This window comes from Podarcis bocagei (assembly GCF_964188305.1).
Source record: "Podarcis bocagei genome assembly, chromosome: 7".
Taxonomy (NCBI): Eukaryota; Metazoa; Chordata; class Lepidosauria; order Squamata; family Lacertidae; genus Podarcis; species Podarcis bocagei.
Genome location: NC_138132.1, coordinates 35,124,065 through 35,139,995, shown reverse-complemented (window position 1 = coordinate 35,139,995; position 15,931 = coordinate 35,124,065). Strand labels below are relative to the sequence as shown.

The 15,931-nt window shown below is 46.7% G+C and overlaps 1 protein-coding gene across 2 annotated transcripts in view; it reads left to right on the top strand.

The window, feature by feature from the left end:
- Nucleotides 1-15,931, top strand: part of NHSL3 (NHS like 3) — a 58,238-nt gene that overhangs the window by 11,488 nt on the left and 30,819 nt on the right. Inside the window, exon 1 of one of the 2 annotated variants that reach the window (XM_081203901.1) lies at nucleotides 7,264-7,420. The exons of the other annotated variant lie outside the window; for it this stretch is intronic. Within the exon in view, the coding sequence (XP_081060027.1) occupies nucleotides 7,333-7,420 (88 nt within the window). The 5' untranslated portion in view covers nucleotides 7,264-7,332. Of the gene's footprint in view, nucleotides 1-7,263; nucleotides 7,421-15,931 lie in introns of those variants that run through there. 2 annotated transcript variants of the gene reach the window in all.

Genomic DNA, 15,931 nt, shown 5'->3' with positions numbered 1-15,931 from the left:
TGTCTCATGTCGTGTGCACAGGATGAGAGAATGCATAACATTGTGCTGTTGAAGTATCTTCCCTTCCCTCCTTTAGGCAGGCTCCTGGTAACTTTTATTTTTAAAAGTCTGAAACAGTCGGGGACCCTCCCTGTTTATACAAACATTCATCCCAACTGCTGCTTTTAAACTGCATTTCCCCCTACAGCTACCTGGCTGAGTTCCTCTCTTCTGTTAATAAATAGTACCCTTGCCATCTCTTGGCTCCTCAAAAAGGAAGGGTACAGTCCGCTTAACCCTTTCATGAATGACAGGTTACACAACCCGGAAGTTAAAATTCAGCCTACTTTGAAAAATGCCTTTTCCAACAAATGGGATTATTCTCCTTCTCCTCCAACCCCAGCTGTGCATTTACACACATAGGATCTGACATTGCATTGCTGCAAAACTTGCAAGCGTTGAAATACGTGGTCTTGTGTGCACTTCATTTTCATCACAGAGCAGTGCTAGTTTGAAGCTCATGTCTCTTTTCCTGTACTAGGAATGCCTGGGAATTTGAGTGGGTGTGAAATTTAAAGAGAGTTTGAGGTTACTTTGTTGAATCACAAGGGATGAAAGAGACCTGTAAGCTTGGTCCAAAGGCAGGATGCCTATGGGCATCAACGCCACCCCCTCCGCCCCGAGATCTGACTCCCATAATCCAGGCCACAAATGGCATACCAAGGCATCTGCAAAGCAACTAGATCCAGATGACTCAAGCAAGCGAGTCCAGTTCAGTACTGTAGAGAAAAGGGCCATTCTGCTTCCATACAGTTCCTCTTCTGAGGAACACTGGCCAAGCTACCCAGTGTTAGAAACTCAGATATATTAGCTAGACGCCAAATGGCTCATTAAACCAGGGTTGCAGTCGCCAAAACGGAATGCCTAGTTGTCATTTTTGGGCCAGACATCTCAAAAGTCGTGTTTTTCAATATGACTTTTTGGCTCCTGAAATTCTTTCTGATCAAATATAACAAATAAAATTCTACAGGATGTGTTGTCAGTATCTGAAAACAGTCAAGACCCAAGGATCCCCAGGCATGCACCTCCAGATGGTGGAGATGTCAGGCACCATCCTGGCAACCAAACATCTTCACTTGGTTGCAAGTGGCCAATAGCCAGGTGCAAAATGGTAGATGGTAGATTTCGAGCGCTGATGATAGTTCTGTTGGAGGCAGCATGCTTCTGAATGCCAGTTGCTGTGATGCACAAGTTGGGAGAGTGCCCTTGCTCTCAAGTCCTGCTTTTCAGCTTCCCATTAGGGCAGCTGGTTGACCACTGAAAGAGCAGGAAGCTGAACTAGATACCTGCCCCCTTAATCTGCTAGGGCTCTTTTTTCAGTTCTTCTAGGTAGGCACAATGGCACCTCCTGCATCAGTTGTGGACCCCTTGTCTTAACTGTGTAATATCAGTGGGGCGGGGGAGCAGCACAGCATACTTGGCCTGGTTTCCAGGCCATTCCCAGACCAAATGATGCCTAGCAGCAGGGCTGGGGAAAATCCATCAGAGCTGGGCACAAAGTGGTAGAGGGCACAGCTCAGTGGCAGAGTCCCCTGGGAAAGGGGAAGAGTCCTGCTAGGCAGCCTAGAGAGTCTTCCCTAAGCGGAGCAGGGAACGCCAGATGGATCAGTGCTCCACTTCATTCCAAGGCAGCCTGAAGCAGAGCCGGCCTGGTCGTTAGGCAAAAGTGCGGCAAAATGTCTTGGGCCAGCTGTGGCTTCATGTGAACATGAAACAGCAGGTGAGAGCAGGATACAATAAATCAGCATCTATATCTATCATCTATCTATCTATCTATCTATCTATCTATCTATCTATCTATCTATCTATCATCTATCATCTATCTATCATCTATCTATCTATCTATCTATCTATCTATCTATCATCTATCTATCTATCATCTATCTATCTATCTATCTATCTATCTATCTATCTATCTATCTATCTATCTATCTATCATCTATATCTATCTATCTATCTGTCTATCATCTATATCTATCATCTATCAGATTTCTTACCTGAAATGAAGCTGCAGGGTTGGTCACAACAATATAACTTGCAGTTCAAAAAATAGTTACTATAAAACCATTACAATGATAAAAAACAAGGAAAACCATTCCAGATGAACAGAAGAGTATACATTCAGCAGAAATAGGTGAATCCCACAAAACAGAATATTTTAGCTGTCAAAGGCTGCGGGAAAGTGTTGTATCTTTTAGCATTAAGTCAGAAAATGTGGAAAGGGAGCATTTTCACTGAGACTGTTTCAAGGAGAAAGGGTTTAACTCTCCCTAATTTGCAAGGGCCGGATGCTGCAATTTCTTCTCCCACCCTCCATTGCTTGGCTGCTGTTTACTTTTCTGTAAAAAAAACACCTCAATAGTGCATGTTAATTGCACTGTTTAATTGTTAATTGCCCAATTAAGTCCCATCTAATTTGGTCCTCAGGTAACAGTGCTAAAGGGATCCTGGCTCAGAGGTAGAGAACAATTCTGGGTTCAGAGGGACCATTGGCTTTGCTAGGCATAAGACAGCTTGCTAAATTCCTAAGATAGCAGTGGCTTTCCCAATGAAACCTCCCAATGAGGCTGAGATGGGCCTGTAATGGAGACTGCACTCCTACCTGGCACTGTCTCTCTCTAGCTGCATCAGTCTACTAAGCAACCAGGACGCATAGGAAGAATGCAGAGATGTGAGATGTTGGTGACAAGGTGATGTGTGACAAGATGCCATTTATTTTGTAGGGTTCAATTGCATGCTGTGCTAGAATGGCTCCCTGGTTCTTTCAGCTGTTACTAAGCACACTGTTGCTGGCCTCAACCTTAATTGCTTGAATAGTTTCCAAGTGTTTGTGAAATAATTTTGTTAATCTGCAGGGCGCAGAAGGCCAAGAGTGACATTTCTGAAAATGTGGGCAACAGGAATCCAGTGTCTGGTTTGAGCTGGAAACCAGGGTGAGCTTCTCAGACTGAACAAAGAGAGGTGTGCCTCTTCCACCTGGAGGGGAGGGGGAAGTGCAAGAAATGCTTTTGCAAACAGCATAATCTGAGATCTGATTTTTTAAACTCACCAAATTGTTTTGGAGTCAGATTTCTGTGTATGAGGAACGTGCTCTTTCTTAAGACAATATGATCATTGACATGGTCTCTGGCACAAGAGAGGGTGAGAAATGAAGGTGAAGAGCTGAACAAATATGAATTAGAACGGATTTGACTTGTCAAACCGGTGTAGGTGCCTTTGAGTTTCTGTATTTCTCCAGCTTCAGGTGAGGAAGTCAGGGGCAATTCAGTGAGGGCTGCCATCTTAGGCACTCTTACCTGGGAAACATTTCTTTCCATCGATTTGGATCTTGGTTTCAGCAGGAGGAAGGCACAAGCCGCAGGGACTGAAATCAGGTCTCAGCAGGAAATAGCTGGCGAACGTTTAGCTTATTTCTGTTAATGATTTCAGATCTTAACTTAGGCTTTTTGGTGTTAGGCTTTTGTTTTCACCCAGAAGGGTTTTTGTTTCCTTCTTGAGGGACCCAGAAACTCAAGTGCCTTTCTGTAAACTGCTTAGACTCTCCCAAAACTTGGTTTCACCCGCTAACCCCCAATGACCCATAACATACTCAGGAGTTTCATTTAATCAGCTTTACTCATTAAGCTTTCCTTCCATTCCCTTTTACAGATTTCAGCCCTTGGCAGGGAGGGGGTGTCCTGCTGAAATAAATTCCAGATTTGGTGCCCATTTTTAGGGCGGTACAAGGCTGCCAGTTTGCATACATCTGCTTTTCATACATTCTGTTTTCTTTGAATTTTGAATTATTGGCAAGGGGCAGGACAGATGCTGCCATGGCATCTTAGGCAAAGGTAAAGGACCCCTGGACCGTTAAGTCCAGTCAAATTTGACTATGGGGTGTGGAGCTCATTTCGCTTCAGGCCGAGGGAGCCAGCGTTTGTCCGCAGACAGCTTTCTGGGTCATGTAGCCAGCATGACTAAACTGCTTCTGGTGCAATGGGACACAGTGACGAGTGCCAGAGCAGCACACGGAAACGCCATTTACCGGCCCCTTCCCACTGCAGTGGTACCTATTTATCTACTTGTATTGGTATGCTTTTGAACTGCTGGGACAGAGCAAAGAGAGCTCACCCCATCACACAGATTTGAACCACCAATCTTCTGATCGGCAAGCCCAAGAGGCTCATTGGTTTAGACCACAGCACCACCCACTCCCTTTCATGGCATCTTAAAGGACAGGGTGGGCCGTGGGGCAAAGAATAACAGCTGCAGAGGTGTCCTATGACCATTGGGTGGGGCCATAGGTCAGTGATGGTAGAGCAGAATTTGCATTTGGGTGAAGGAGAAATCCATTTGAAATAGATTCACACATGGATTTTGCTGGGTCCGATCCAATTGGGCTTCGCTTGCAATGGATTGCCTCTCATATTCAGGGCCTGCTTATATGCCATCTGCCTGTGCAATGTCTGGTGTCCTTTCTTTTTTTTTGTAAGCCTGACTAATTGCATAGAAAATGACTCATTTTTTAAAACATAGATTATACATATAACTGTATATAAAACATATATGCTGTACAATATTTTGTGCAGAAGAATGTTACCAGTATATTATTACATATGAGTTTTATCAAGTAATATGCATTGTTGTATGCATCTGTATATGTCCTGGTTACTTTCTGCTTTATAACTTGTGTATAGTATTGTATGCATAATAATATAATTTGTGAGATTTCCTTGTATTTGTAGCAGAACAGGGGACCTCACTTCTAGTCAAGATTAAGGAGCAAGTTGGGGTTTGGGGTAGGGAATCTCTTGAGATAGTCAGAAGATTGCACCCCTTTTTGGCATGCCGAAAGCCCAAAGATTAGAATCTATGGCATTTTAAAATAATTTTTTGAATAGGGCTGCTGGGAAAGAAATACAGCCCGTCCCCCCCTATTTTTCTGAGACCTTACAGTCCCACTGCTGGCCTGATGCTAGGCCTGGCTCAGTAGTACAAGACAGCTTCCTGCATTCACTGAAAGACTTGCCAAAGGCCCTTCCTGGATGCTGACATTTCTTTAAAAGCACTTGTGATGTGATATGTAATTTGAGTATTTTCCACCTGCCAATCTGCCTCGATCAGGGATAGACAATGTGGTGCCCTCCAGATGTTCAGCAATCAGCTGTAGTCAGTAGATTGGGATCTCTTGGCAAGGAGCTGTATTGGCACCCCCCCCAGCCAACCCCCCCCCCCCAAAACACTTTACTGCAATAGCCACATTAGAAATGACTACATTTTACTTAACGCAAATACTCAAAGCATCCAGAGTGAGTGCGAGGGTGAACGGCAAAAAATAAAAATAAAAGTGCATGTCTTTATGCTGTGAGATGAATGGGAAGTTTCTCCCACATTTCAACTTGCTGCGACAGGAGTGTCACGTCAGCACACACATTTACACCATGCACTCCATAGTCTGATAGGTGATTTTTTGCACCCAAGCTCATCCCAGGCCTGTGTCCCAGCAGAGTTTGGTTTCACCAATGCCTAGGTACACCTCTGACAGGCAGTATGGTCAATGGTCAGGGCTGACAGGAGTTTGAGTCCATCAACATCTGGAAACCCCTGGCCTAGAGCCACAGAAGACAATGGGATATATTTGGGAAACCCTAATCACACCAGGATCTTCAGCCTTGCTCCAAACTATGAGCAAATGTTAAGTCATGCCATAAAATGTATGTACTGCTAGATTGTGAGGAAAAAACCTTAGAGCGGTTCACAAAAGAATAAAACATTAAAATTGTCAATAAAAACGGTTAAAGCAGCTGTTTAAAACGTTCAAAAGATAATTAAACAATAAGCTAAAAACTGATTAAAACACAAGTCAGCATTCTAGATATCTGGGCAAGCTTGCCTGAAAAGAAAAGTTTTTAGTAGGCACTGAAAAGAAGTGAAGGTGCTTGCCTGCCTCATATCAATAGGCAGGGAGTTCCAAAGTGTAGGTGCTGCCCCACTAAAAGATTGATATATTACAACTGCAGAATGAGGATTATGAGGCACCTGCAACCGTACCAGTTCCACTCTTATGCTCAGGGGGTTCTCTGGTGGATGTTGCTACACCTTCACTGGTAAACGTAAGTGAAGGCAGCTGCAAACGGGGGGATATTTAACCTGGTGCCCACCAGAGATGGGCTGAATGAAGCAGCTGCCACCATTTTCATTTTGAGGGGAAGGTAGCGGCAGAGAACAGCCTACCTAAGGCCCTCTTATGCATGGCACTGGCACTTGCATGGGCCAGAATGTGCCAGCTTGTAAGCTTCACAAAACTGTTTGTCATTGGTGATAAATAATGGCCGGGTTTGCACATTACATTTAATCGTGGTTGAAGAAACCATGAGTTATCCCAGCGACAATCAACCAAACCATAGCTTGTTTGTCCAAAGTCTGTTTTGTTTCCCAACTGCTTCTGCTTTGTGCCTTAGCAGTTTGGCAGTTGCGTGGGGAAATTGCTAAGGAAATCAAAAGGTGACAGAAAATTAAAGTGGGACAGACTGTTGGGGAAAGAGAACAAATGAATGTGCATGGGTGAAGGAATAAATTGAGATAGATAGATAGATAGATGGATGGATAGATAAGCTTCAGGCAAGTAAAATTATAATGCTTTTGACTGTAAAGGTCTTCCACAGATATGGTGAAGGATAGCTAGATTCTGAGTCACTTTTTTGTCCTCCCCTAAAATGCTGCCGCCTTGTGGACTCTGTCAGCCAAGGCTTCCACCTGTGCCTGGGCATGCCCCCAGAACATGTAAATCAGGAACAGGGCTTTGGAGCATGTGGAAAATCTCTTTCCTGCTCCAAGTCAGAGGGGTGCAATATTCAGGCAAACTTTTAGCTGGGTCACCCCTCACTTTTTGGAAATAAAACCCTTCTGGTGACAGTGGAGGAGTGAGATCGAGAGATGGAGCTAGGAGGCAGCAAAGCTGTCAGGGCAGGAAGAAGACAAGAGGCCACCCCCCCATGTGCCCCTCCCCTTTGCCTGCTGCGATTGGCTCCGTGACCAAGCAAGGGAGGGAGCGAGTGGGTGCTGAAAGCAGGCAGTGGCCCAGAGACACAGGGATGGGAAGGCAGATCTGAGCCCTGTGCGCCTCTCCCTCTTTCTCTCTCTCTCTCTCTGCGCCACGGAAACCCAGCCAAGGAGAAAGAAGGCTTGCCTGGCTCAGTCATGTAAGCACCCTGTTCCTCCTCCTCCTCCTCCTCCTCCCAGAAACAAGGGGGTGGGTGGGGCAGGGTGAGGAGGAAGAGACGGGGAAAGGTGCCTGTTGCACCTACGGGCACCATGGGCAACTCGTACCACAAGTGGAGCCCCCCAAACGCCAAGGGCTGGTCTCTCTGGAACTTTGGCCGCTCCGCAGGGCTGAAGACAGGTACGGGCTTGTCAGGTGGGGAGCCTGTGGGAGGCCTGGCAGGGAGGGTGTGGCTGGGGAGTTGCCGTGGGGCAGCCACTTTGGGGAAGGGAATGAAAGGGGCAAATATCCTCCTGACTTACCCCCGCCCCTGCCCAAATCTCCAGAGTACAAAACTCCTCCGTGGGCCCTTAACTTCCAGGTTCATCCCTCCTCAAAGTGGCAGATACGATGGGGGCGGACTCTGGCTTTTCTCAGGTATGAGGGGAACCTAACCTGGCATGTGCTCAGAGGCATTCCTGTCATCACATGCTCCAGAGCAGCTTCCTGTGGCTGCTGGGAGTTGTAGTCCAAAACACTGAGCTGTGGCCTAGCTATGAAGTCAGATTCTAGGGTTGAATCGGAGCTCTCATTGCTCCGGCAGTTCTGAAATCTGAGGTCCAGAGATGCTCTCCTACACCTGGCTCTTTACCCTGTTGTCCCAGAGTTCCTGGCGCCTCTTGCTTGCGGACCTAGCTAGGAAATTGCAGCTGGGAAATACACTTCACCATTGCAAGATGCTCACGTCAAAATGCTAGGGAGACGGTCTCCCGGTTTCATTGAAAAAGCAATTTGCGAAGGTGTTCTACAGTACTGAAGGAACCGAATCTGAAATTAAACCAGGGCTCAGTTTTTATTTTATTTATCACAAGATCTGCATAACACTTGTCCGTTGGCAGATTTGTAAGGCAGCTACAAAAGCACCAGAAAAGATCCAGCAATAATTTTAAAAAATGATGAATGTAACAACCGTGCATTTGCAAACACACGTGTCATATAGGAACACTGAACAGAGAGCCAGGTTGGGCTGTGGCTTTTGGTTTGATTGTGCATTGAATGGCAAACTTTGGGTTGTTGCTGTGGTTTCTCCTTGTTGTTGGAGCTCCTTTGCTGTTTCAAAAGAGCTGCTTCCCTGCCATGTTCTGAGAAACCTGGGGCCTGTCCTTGGGCCATCTCTGGTGTTGCAACCAGCCCTGAGGCTGCTTTGTGTGTTTCTAGGGCTGGTGCTTTGCTAATATAATCACCCCACAGAGAAGATCACTCCCCTGGAATCAGCCTAACTAATGTGGGCCTAACTAAGGACTGTTCTTCTGTAGAGTCACTGGCCAGGATTAGAATATCCTCCCCATCCATTAGGAAAAAATCAGAAGGCCAGGGAAACGCAAGCTCTTCCTCTTGCTTAAAATCTTTTAGAGCCTTCCACCCTTTTACTACTTGGTGTGTGAATGCCATCCTCAAAACAAAGGTTGCCAACTGTTTTTTCCAGCTTACAGGTATCAGCAGAATAGAAAGCTTATCTCCATGTTGTGAAGAGCTCAGTCTATAGGTTTCTGCAGATTATTCTGATATTAAAGGCAAAGGAGCAGGGCTCCCCCACCCCACCCAGGTCAGCTTGTAACCCCAATATCCACCTTCTCATTCACACCCAATATTACCAGCCGGTATCCGAAGGCCATTGTACAAATCCAGGTTTGACAGCACTTGGAGTACTGTTTCAGTTCTGGTCACCTGACCTCCAAAAGGACATTGTAGAGTCGATTCAGAAAAGGGCAACCAAAACATTCAAGGAAACGGAGCAACTCCTCTATGAGGAAAGGTTGCAACATTTGGGATTTTTTAGTTCAGAGGAAAGGGCAAATAAGAGGTGACATGATATAAGTTCATAAAATGATGCGTGGCAAGGAGAAAGCGGATAGAGGAAAGTTTCCCTCCCCCTCTCATAGCACTAGAACTCGTGGACATTCAATGAAGCTGAATGTGAAGATTCGGGGCAGATATTAAGAAAGTATTTCTTCATGTAGCACATAGTTAACTGTAGAGTTCTCTCCTGCGGGAGGAGGTGACGGCCACCAACTTGGATGGCTTTAAAAGTGGAATGGACAGATTCATGGAGGAGAAAACTATCTGTCGCTCCTCGCCATGATAGCTGTGCTCTGCCACTGCTGTCAGAGGGAGTAAACTTCTGAATACCAGTTGCTGGAAACTGCAGGAGGGGACAGTGCTGCTGTGCTCAGGGCCTGCTTGCGTTCTTCCCATGGGTAGCTGGTTGGCCACTGGGCTAGATGGGCTATTGGCCTGATCCAGCAGCAGTGGTGGACACTGGACTCTCAAATTTCAGCAGTGCCCTGTGCGACGTAAAAATTCCCCCCCCGCCCCCCCACCTCTCACGCTCCGTTCTACAGCATTAATGTGGTGCCTCTTGCAGTGTGGCGCCCCGTGTGGCCGAACCCTAAAACCGCCTCTGCCAGCAGACATTTATATTTTCCTGCTTGGCAGGGGGTTGGACTCGATGGCCCTTGTGGTCTCTTCCAACTCTATGATTCTATGATTCTATATTTTCATCCAGCTGTTTCTCTGTGTTTCAGCCTCCCCCAATCTGAATGCCCTCCTGGCTGGGGCTAAAGGGAGTTGTGGTCCAAAACAACTAGAGGGTCCCCAGGTTGAGGACGGATGCTGTATTCGTTGCTTGTCTCCTTGCCCACCTCTTAGTCTCCCTCCCCATTGTCAAAGTATAGGCTAAACATGCAGAGCAGCTGACACCCCTCTTATTTGCTTATGCCACCTTGCAAAGTGTCAGATACATTGATGGATTACAATAATATTATGTTAATATCTTGATACATTTTTTTAATGCCGCCTTGGGTACTCCTGTGTGTAGAAAGACGGGATAAAAAGTCCCCTGCTTGTTTCAAGGATATTAAGAAGCAGCTAATTGGTGCTCAGGTGTCCTTGAGTGTGCTGAGCGCTGGTTTTGGGAGCATAAGGAGAGACTGTGGCTGTGAATACACTTTGTACTTTTTCCCCCTAGCAGGCTGGTAGTATAAATGTTGTTTGCCTAATTAACAGCCGCTGGATTAGGGACTCAAAAGTTCACTTTATTTTTCAGTCTGTTGATGCGCTTGTGGTTATAGCATGTGATGGGGAGGTCAGGACTCCTGAGTTTTTGTTTTTGGTGTTGCTGCTGATTCAGGGAAGCCAAGGCCTCTTACCTCCACCCCCACAAAACAGGAATTTTTGTTTAGCTGATGTCCCCCCCCCCCAAATGAAAACCTTGACACAAATGGGGTGATAATCCCTGTCAACAGGAAAGTTCAGTTCCTTAATTTTTTACCATACGGTGCTGTTAGTTTATTCCCCTGCACTAAAGGCCCCTCTCCCCTTCTCTGTTTAACTACAAAGCTTACTGTTTTTTTAGAGGACAGGTTGTTGCAAATGCATTTCCCCATAAACAAAACAGGCAAATGTTAGAGGATCTTCCCTGGTGATGCTGATGTTATTGTACAGGGATGATGTTTTTTCCCCTCCAGGCGCCCTTGGGTTCCTGATCAATCTGCCTGCTAAGATAAACTGTACTGAAGAAGTGAGAAATGAAACTTTTTAATGTTCATTAAATCTGTGCTAGGATAAGGACCTTGCCTTGTTCTTCACCCACCCTTTTAGTATGAATAAATTGTAATTCATCTCTAAAATATGAGACTCTTAAGTTTGTGAGTTGCTTGTTGGTGATGGAAAGGCAGAAACTCTGGGTTTTTAAAATAATAAAATCTTCCGCTTCCCATGCTGAGCCTTGGCACCAGGGTTGGTTGGCTTGAGCATGATTGACTCAGATTAAGTCCTGCTTTCCTGGCTGAATTCAAAGCCGTGTGGTCACCTGGTCATGTGCCTCTAAAAGCCACCTGATACGCAAAAACCTAGCAAGTGAAACTTCCTCTGCAACTTATTTGATTGATTTCTGCATGCGAGGCTTCAGTGAAAGGCCCAGGGGGAGCAGGACCAATAAAAATAGTTGGCGGCCCTAACTCAGAGTTGCCACCTGTAGCCAAGTATGAGAAGCACCTTTATGAGTTTGATTTGGGATATGGGATGGCACCTGACTTGGCCTGATGTCTTGGCAGAAGAAAGGTTGCTGAGAGTCAGACATGGATTTTGCAGGCTTCCTGGGCTGATTTCTGAAACCCTTCTGTGAAGTGACCTTGGCCAAGACAGCCCTGCTTATTTGCCTGCTGATGCGTCAGACTTTCCAGGCAAGGTATTTTGCAAGATGTCATTGGAAAAACACTGTGTGACACGTGTAGCAGTAATAGTGGTGGAAGAACACCTATTGCAATGCCAACGTTTTGGCTCTTGGCACTGTAACAGACCTTGCTGAAGAGAGGGAGAAAGCCCTGGGCATGGATGGATGGAGTGGTGGCTGAGTCATCCCCCAAAGTTGGCATTGCAGGAGTACCCTTGACGCTGCTCTTTGGGTGATCCGATGCTAAGGAGGAGAGCTGAACTTTTGTACTTTCAGTTGAAAAAGGAATCTGGGCAGATGTGGCCTTTCTGTCTTGCAGGGACTTGAGACAAACAGGTGCCTGCAGAAATCCCTGTTCTGTGCTCTGTTAAACCGCCTGCCCTTCCCATTCCACATGTGCAGTCTGCGAAATTTCCCCGTTTTGGAACTATGATTACATAAAGGAACAGGAAGAGGGCCAAACTAGTCATGACACCATTTGAGCAATGAACAATTGTGCAAGTGCTTTTTTATATTTTAAAAACTGGATAGCAGATACGGCATTGGGATTGGGAATGCACGAGGGTGGATCTGGCAAAGTGTTAAAGGCCCCCTTCCCCTGCTTCCAGCAGCATCCTAATCTGCAGTTTAGTGCAGACAAGCCAACACCATCCACAAATTGCTAATTGCCTGAATGGTGTCATGTCTAGTATGTGGAGTCCTTTGACCTTGACCTTCGCGATACTCTGTGAAGTGGGCGAGACTACTCCGCAGCAGATGGTTTGAGGTTTGCATTGGGCTCAACTTGTTGCTTGTTCCAGCGCTTTCCTTCTGATTTCTCAGGGTTGACTGTAAATGTCTTGTAGTGCATGGCCGAAGCTGAGGTTGGTTGCTAAAGTGGCATACAAGGTATACACAGTGGGCCCAAGTTCAAAACACTCTCCAGGACATTCAGGGAATCCACACAATTTAGAGGTGACCTAGGAAGCTTGTGCATGCAGATGCTGGGCAGAAGAAAGGGAAGGGAAATACTGGTAATTTTAAAATGTCATTTTTTAAAAGAGAGGGACTTAATTTGGGGTTAACCCGTGCATTAAGCAGCATGGCAACAAGCAGGAATTCTGCAAACAAATGCAGCGATTGGAAAACTTTCCTGCTTATTGTGTTGTGGCTTCCAGAGACTGGGATTCAGAAGCATTATGGCCCCCAGCTGTGAAAGGAGAGCATTAGCTGTTGATAGCCTTGCCCGCCATTAATCGGCCCAATCCTCTTTTAAACCCATCCAAGTTGGTGTGGCCATCACTTTTCATGTTGAACTTGTTGCTCATGAGATGCTGCTGGACTCCAGCTCCCATCATCCTGGCCTATTGAGCATGCTGGTTGAGTCTGATGGGAATTTGAGTTCAAGAACATCTGGCATAGACAATTCTGAGCTAAGTGGACCAATGGTATTAAGGCAACAGCTTCCTGTGTTCCTAAAGCAGACTTTGCCAACCTGGTACCCTCCAGATGTTGTTGGACAACAACTCCCATCAGCCCCAGCCAGCCAACAAGGCTGTACTAAAGCATTTCACACCCTGTATAGAAAGGGATGAGTGGCATGATCCCAGACAATAATGATAATGTTGATGATGATAATTGTTGTTGTTTCTGTTTCCCTAAAGGAGCCGAGGGTGGCAAACAGCACCCCCCCCCTTAAAAAAACAAAAACAAACCCAAGCAAATCTCCTCACAGCTGAATAAGTTCAAGGCTTCCATTTGCTTACAGCAGGGGTTTGCTGTCAAGATAGAACATGAGGGCATGGGGCCACAGCACTATACTTAAACCTTTCCTGGGGTTAGGGTAAGAAAGAGAAGTTTAAATATTGCCAGTGCCTCAGAAGAGAGCAGTCTTTTATCTCAGGTAGGCCTGTGTGTTGTCAGTCCCCATAGCAATCCAGCGAGATGTGGGCAAGGCCAGACGGAGGCCCTTCCTTTCAATGCCACATTCATCCCCTGACAAAGGAGGAGACGGGGCCTCTGCTGATAAGGCATATTGTGGCAGAAGAGTCGGCCACATGTGTGAACAGAGAGAGGGCGATAGCAGGGAGTGGTGGCGGTGGGGCAGGCGATTGTCTGGAAAACGTGGAGCGCGTTTTGGTCTGTTCTCAGTCCTAGCGCCATAGCAACCGATCATCGGAGGCCGCAGAGCAAAAGAATGTGCATTGTGTTGCTTCAGCGGTTTTTCAGGCGCTCAGCTGGGATTGATTGGTGGGGGCCGGGGTGTGTCTGCCCCTGCAGGATGGTCTAAGGCTGCCTGGGGGCCCCCCAATTCTCCGTGTGTAGCAAAAAAAGGGGGGGAATGGTGCAGTTGGCTCCCTGTACTTCCAGTCTCTCAGAAATGGGAGAGTCTTGGCCGAAAAGCGGGCAGGAGAAGTTGTTGCCTCAAAACAGTGAATTAATTGGGGAAGGTGTTGTCATTGTGGGACACATTCCACCAGGGCATCCTTGAAATGAGGGAGAGCAAGTAGAGGTGTGTGTGTGTGTATGCGCTCAATGCCCATGACTGTGCCTTGGTTCCTCATGTGTAGGGCTTATATGTGTAGGACTATTATGGGAATAAAAAATGTGGGTGGGGGAGGGTTAGAGCCATTTTAGAGGAAATATTACATAAAAATGCATTAAATAAGTTAGATTTGATTCCCTTGCCCCCGATCAACTATGTTTACAGAAGTACCTCTGTGAAATTGTGTCATGTTCAGAACAATAGATTTCACCAGGAAATGTCACTGGACAGGCTGGTGCACTCTGCACATGTTTAGCGGTGTTCCCTTCTTTGTTTTGTTGGCTGAGCCCTGGCACTGACTGCAGACTGTAGGGTTGTTCATTTGCCCAGCTGGTTTTTCCTTTGCTCCAGGAAGCTTGCAATGTTTCTTCTTCCTCATACCAGGACCTTAGCAATTAAGTGCTGGGATGCATTAAGCAGCCTTTGATCTGAGCGATGGTCCAAGACTTCTTCCGCTATGCCTTTGGCTGCTGCATCTCCTCTAGGTGGCCAGAAGGGGGCAGAAGCAAACTCTGAACCGAGGGGTGGGGGTGGAATTCAAGCAAACACCCACTGAATATTTTGGTTCTGCCATCACTGGGCATCGCTTTGACCCCTAATCCCTAAGATTGAGGGACCTGGTTCAGTTATTTAGTAACGACAGAAAGGCACTCTGCACAGGCCTTGTGGCACCCTTTAAAAAAAATTATTCATAGACTGAGCCCTGGCACAAGTTAAGCCCAGAATTAATTTGGAGAGTTAATCAGGGGGTGTATGTGTGTATTTTCAGGTAACTAAAATGAGATCTCAGGTTGGGCTGAAGTCTTAGCCCTTGAATGCTCAGTTCCTCTTTCAGTACCACCCTGGTTTGGTGCCCCAAATATTGCACTGCAGTGCATTGCCTTGGAAACTGCCTGGTTTCCTTTAGGAACTTCTGTTGCCCATGCTGAGCTGGGAAGTAGTTCCCTCCTGCCCCATTTGACTTCTGCTACCACATTAGCTGGAACCCCTGCTAGGAAGGCCTTGGAGGCTATGGAGATAGGAGAGCAGGATCACGCCCTTATGGGGGATGGGCACACCAGGCATGCCACTGAGTCATCCTGGTGGAATGCAGCCTGTGGCCAGATGCCACCCATTGGGAACAAGGTGTGTGTGTGTGTGGGGGGGAGACATCTGGTTTACAGGAAGGGCTGCTGCTCAGTGTATCCAAAAGGTCCCAGGTTCAATCCCTGATCTGATGGCATCTCCAAGTAGGGCTCAGAATGTCCCTTGCCTGGAACTTAGAGACCTTCTGCCAGTCGGTATAGAGAGTGTTGAATCCTGAGGACCAGTGGGTCTAACTTGTGGCAAGGCAGCATCCTGTATGCTTATGCGACTTGAAGCACAGAGGGGGCGGGGTTTCCCTGTCTGGAAGTCCCTGTCTGGAAGTGCTTTGAGGGGCTAGTGTAGGACTGGGGAGTAGATTGACTGACCCCACCTGAAAGCCACCAGCCCCTTTGGACTGCTTCCTCCAGGACCTTTGAAGGTGACTTCCACCATGCCCCTTCACAGGCACAGAGATGCACCACTGGGCATTTTTGTGGGAGAGCCATCACTATTGTGCCATTCAAACATGTGTAGTCCTACCCAGGCAAATTCATAGGACTGTAGAAGTGTCTAGTCCCAACTCCCTGCAGTGCAGGAATCACTGCCAAAGAATCCCTGACAGATGGCCATCCAAACTCCGCTTAAAAACCTCCACTGAAGGAGCGTCCACCACCTTCCTAGGGAGTCCGTTCCACTCTTACCACCAGAAAGCTATTCCTAGGATTTAGTTGGAATCTCCATTCTTGTCATTGGAATCCATTGGCTTGGGTCATCCCTTCTGGAGCAGCAGAAAGCAAGCTTGCTCAGTCTTCCATGTGACAGCCCTTCAGATATTTGAAGGTAGCTATCATATCACCTCTCTCCCTCCTCAGCTGTTAATCCTCTTTGA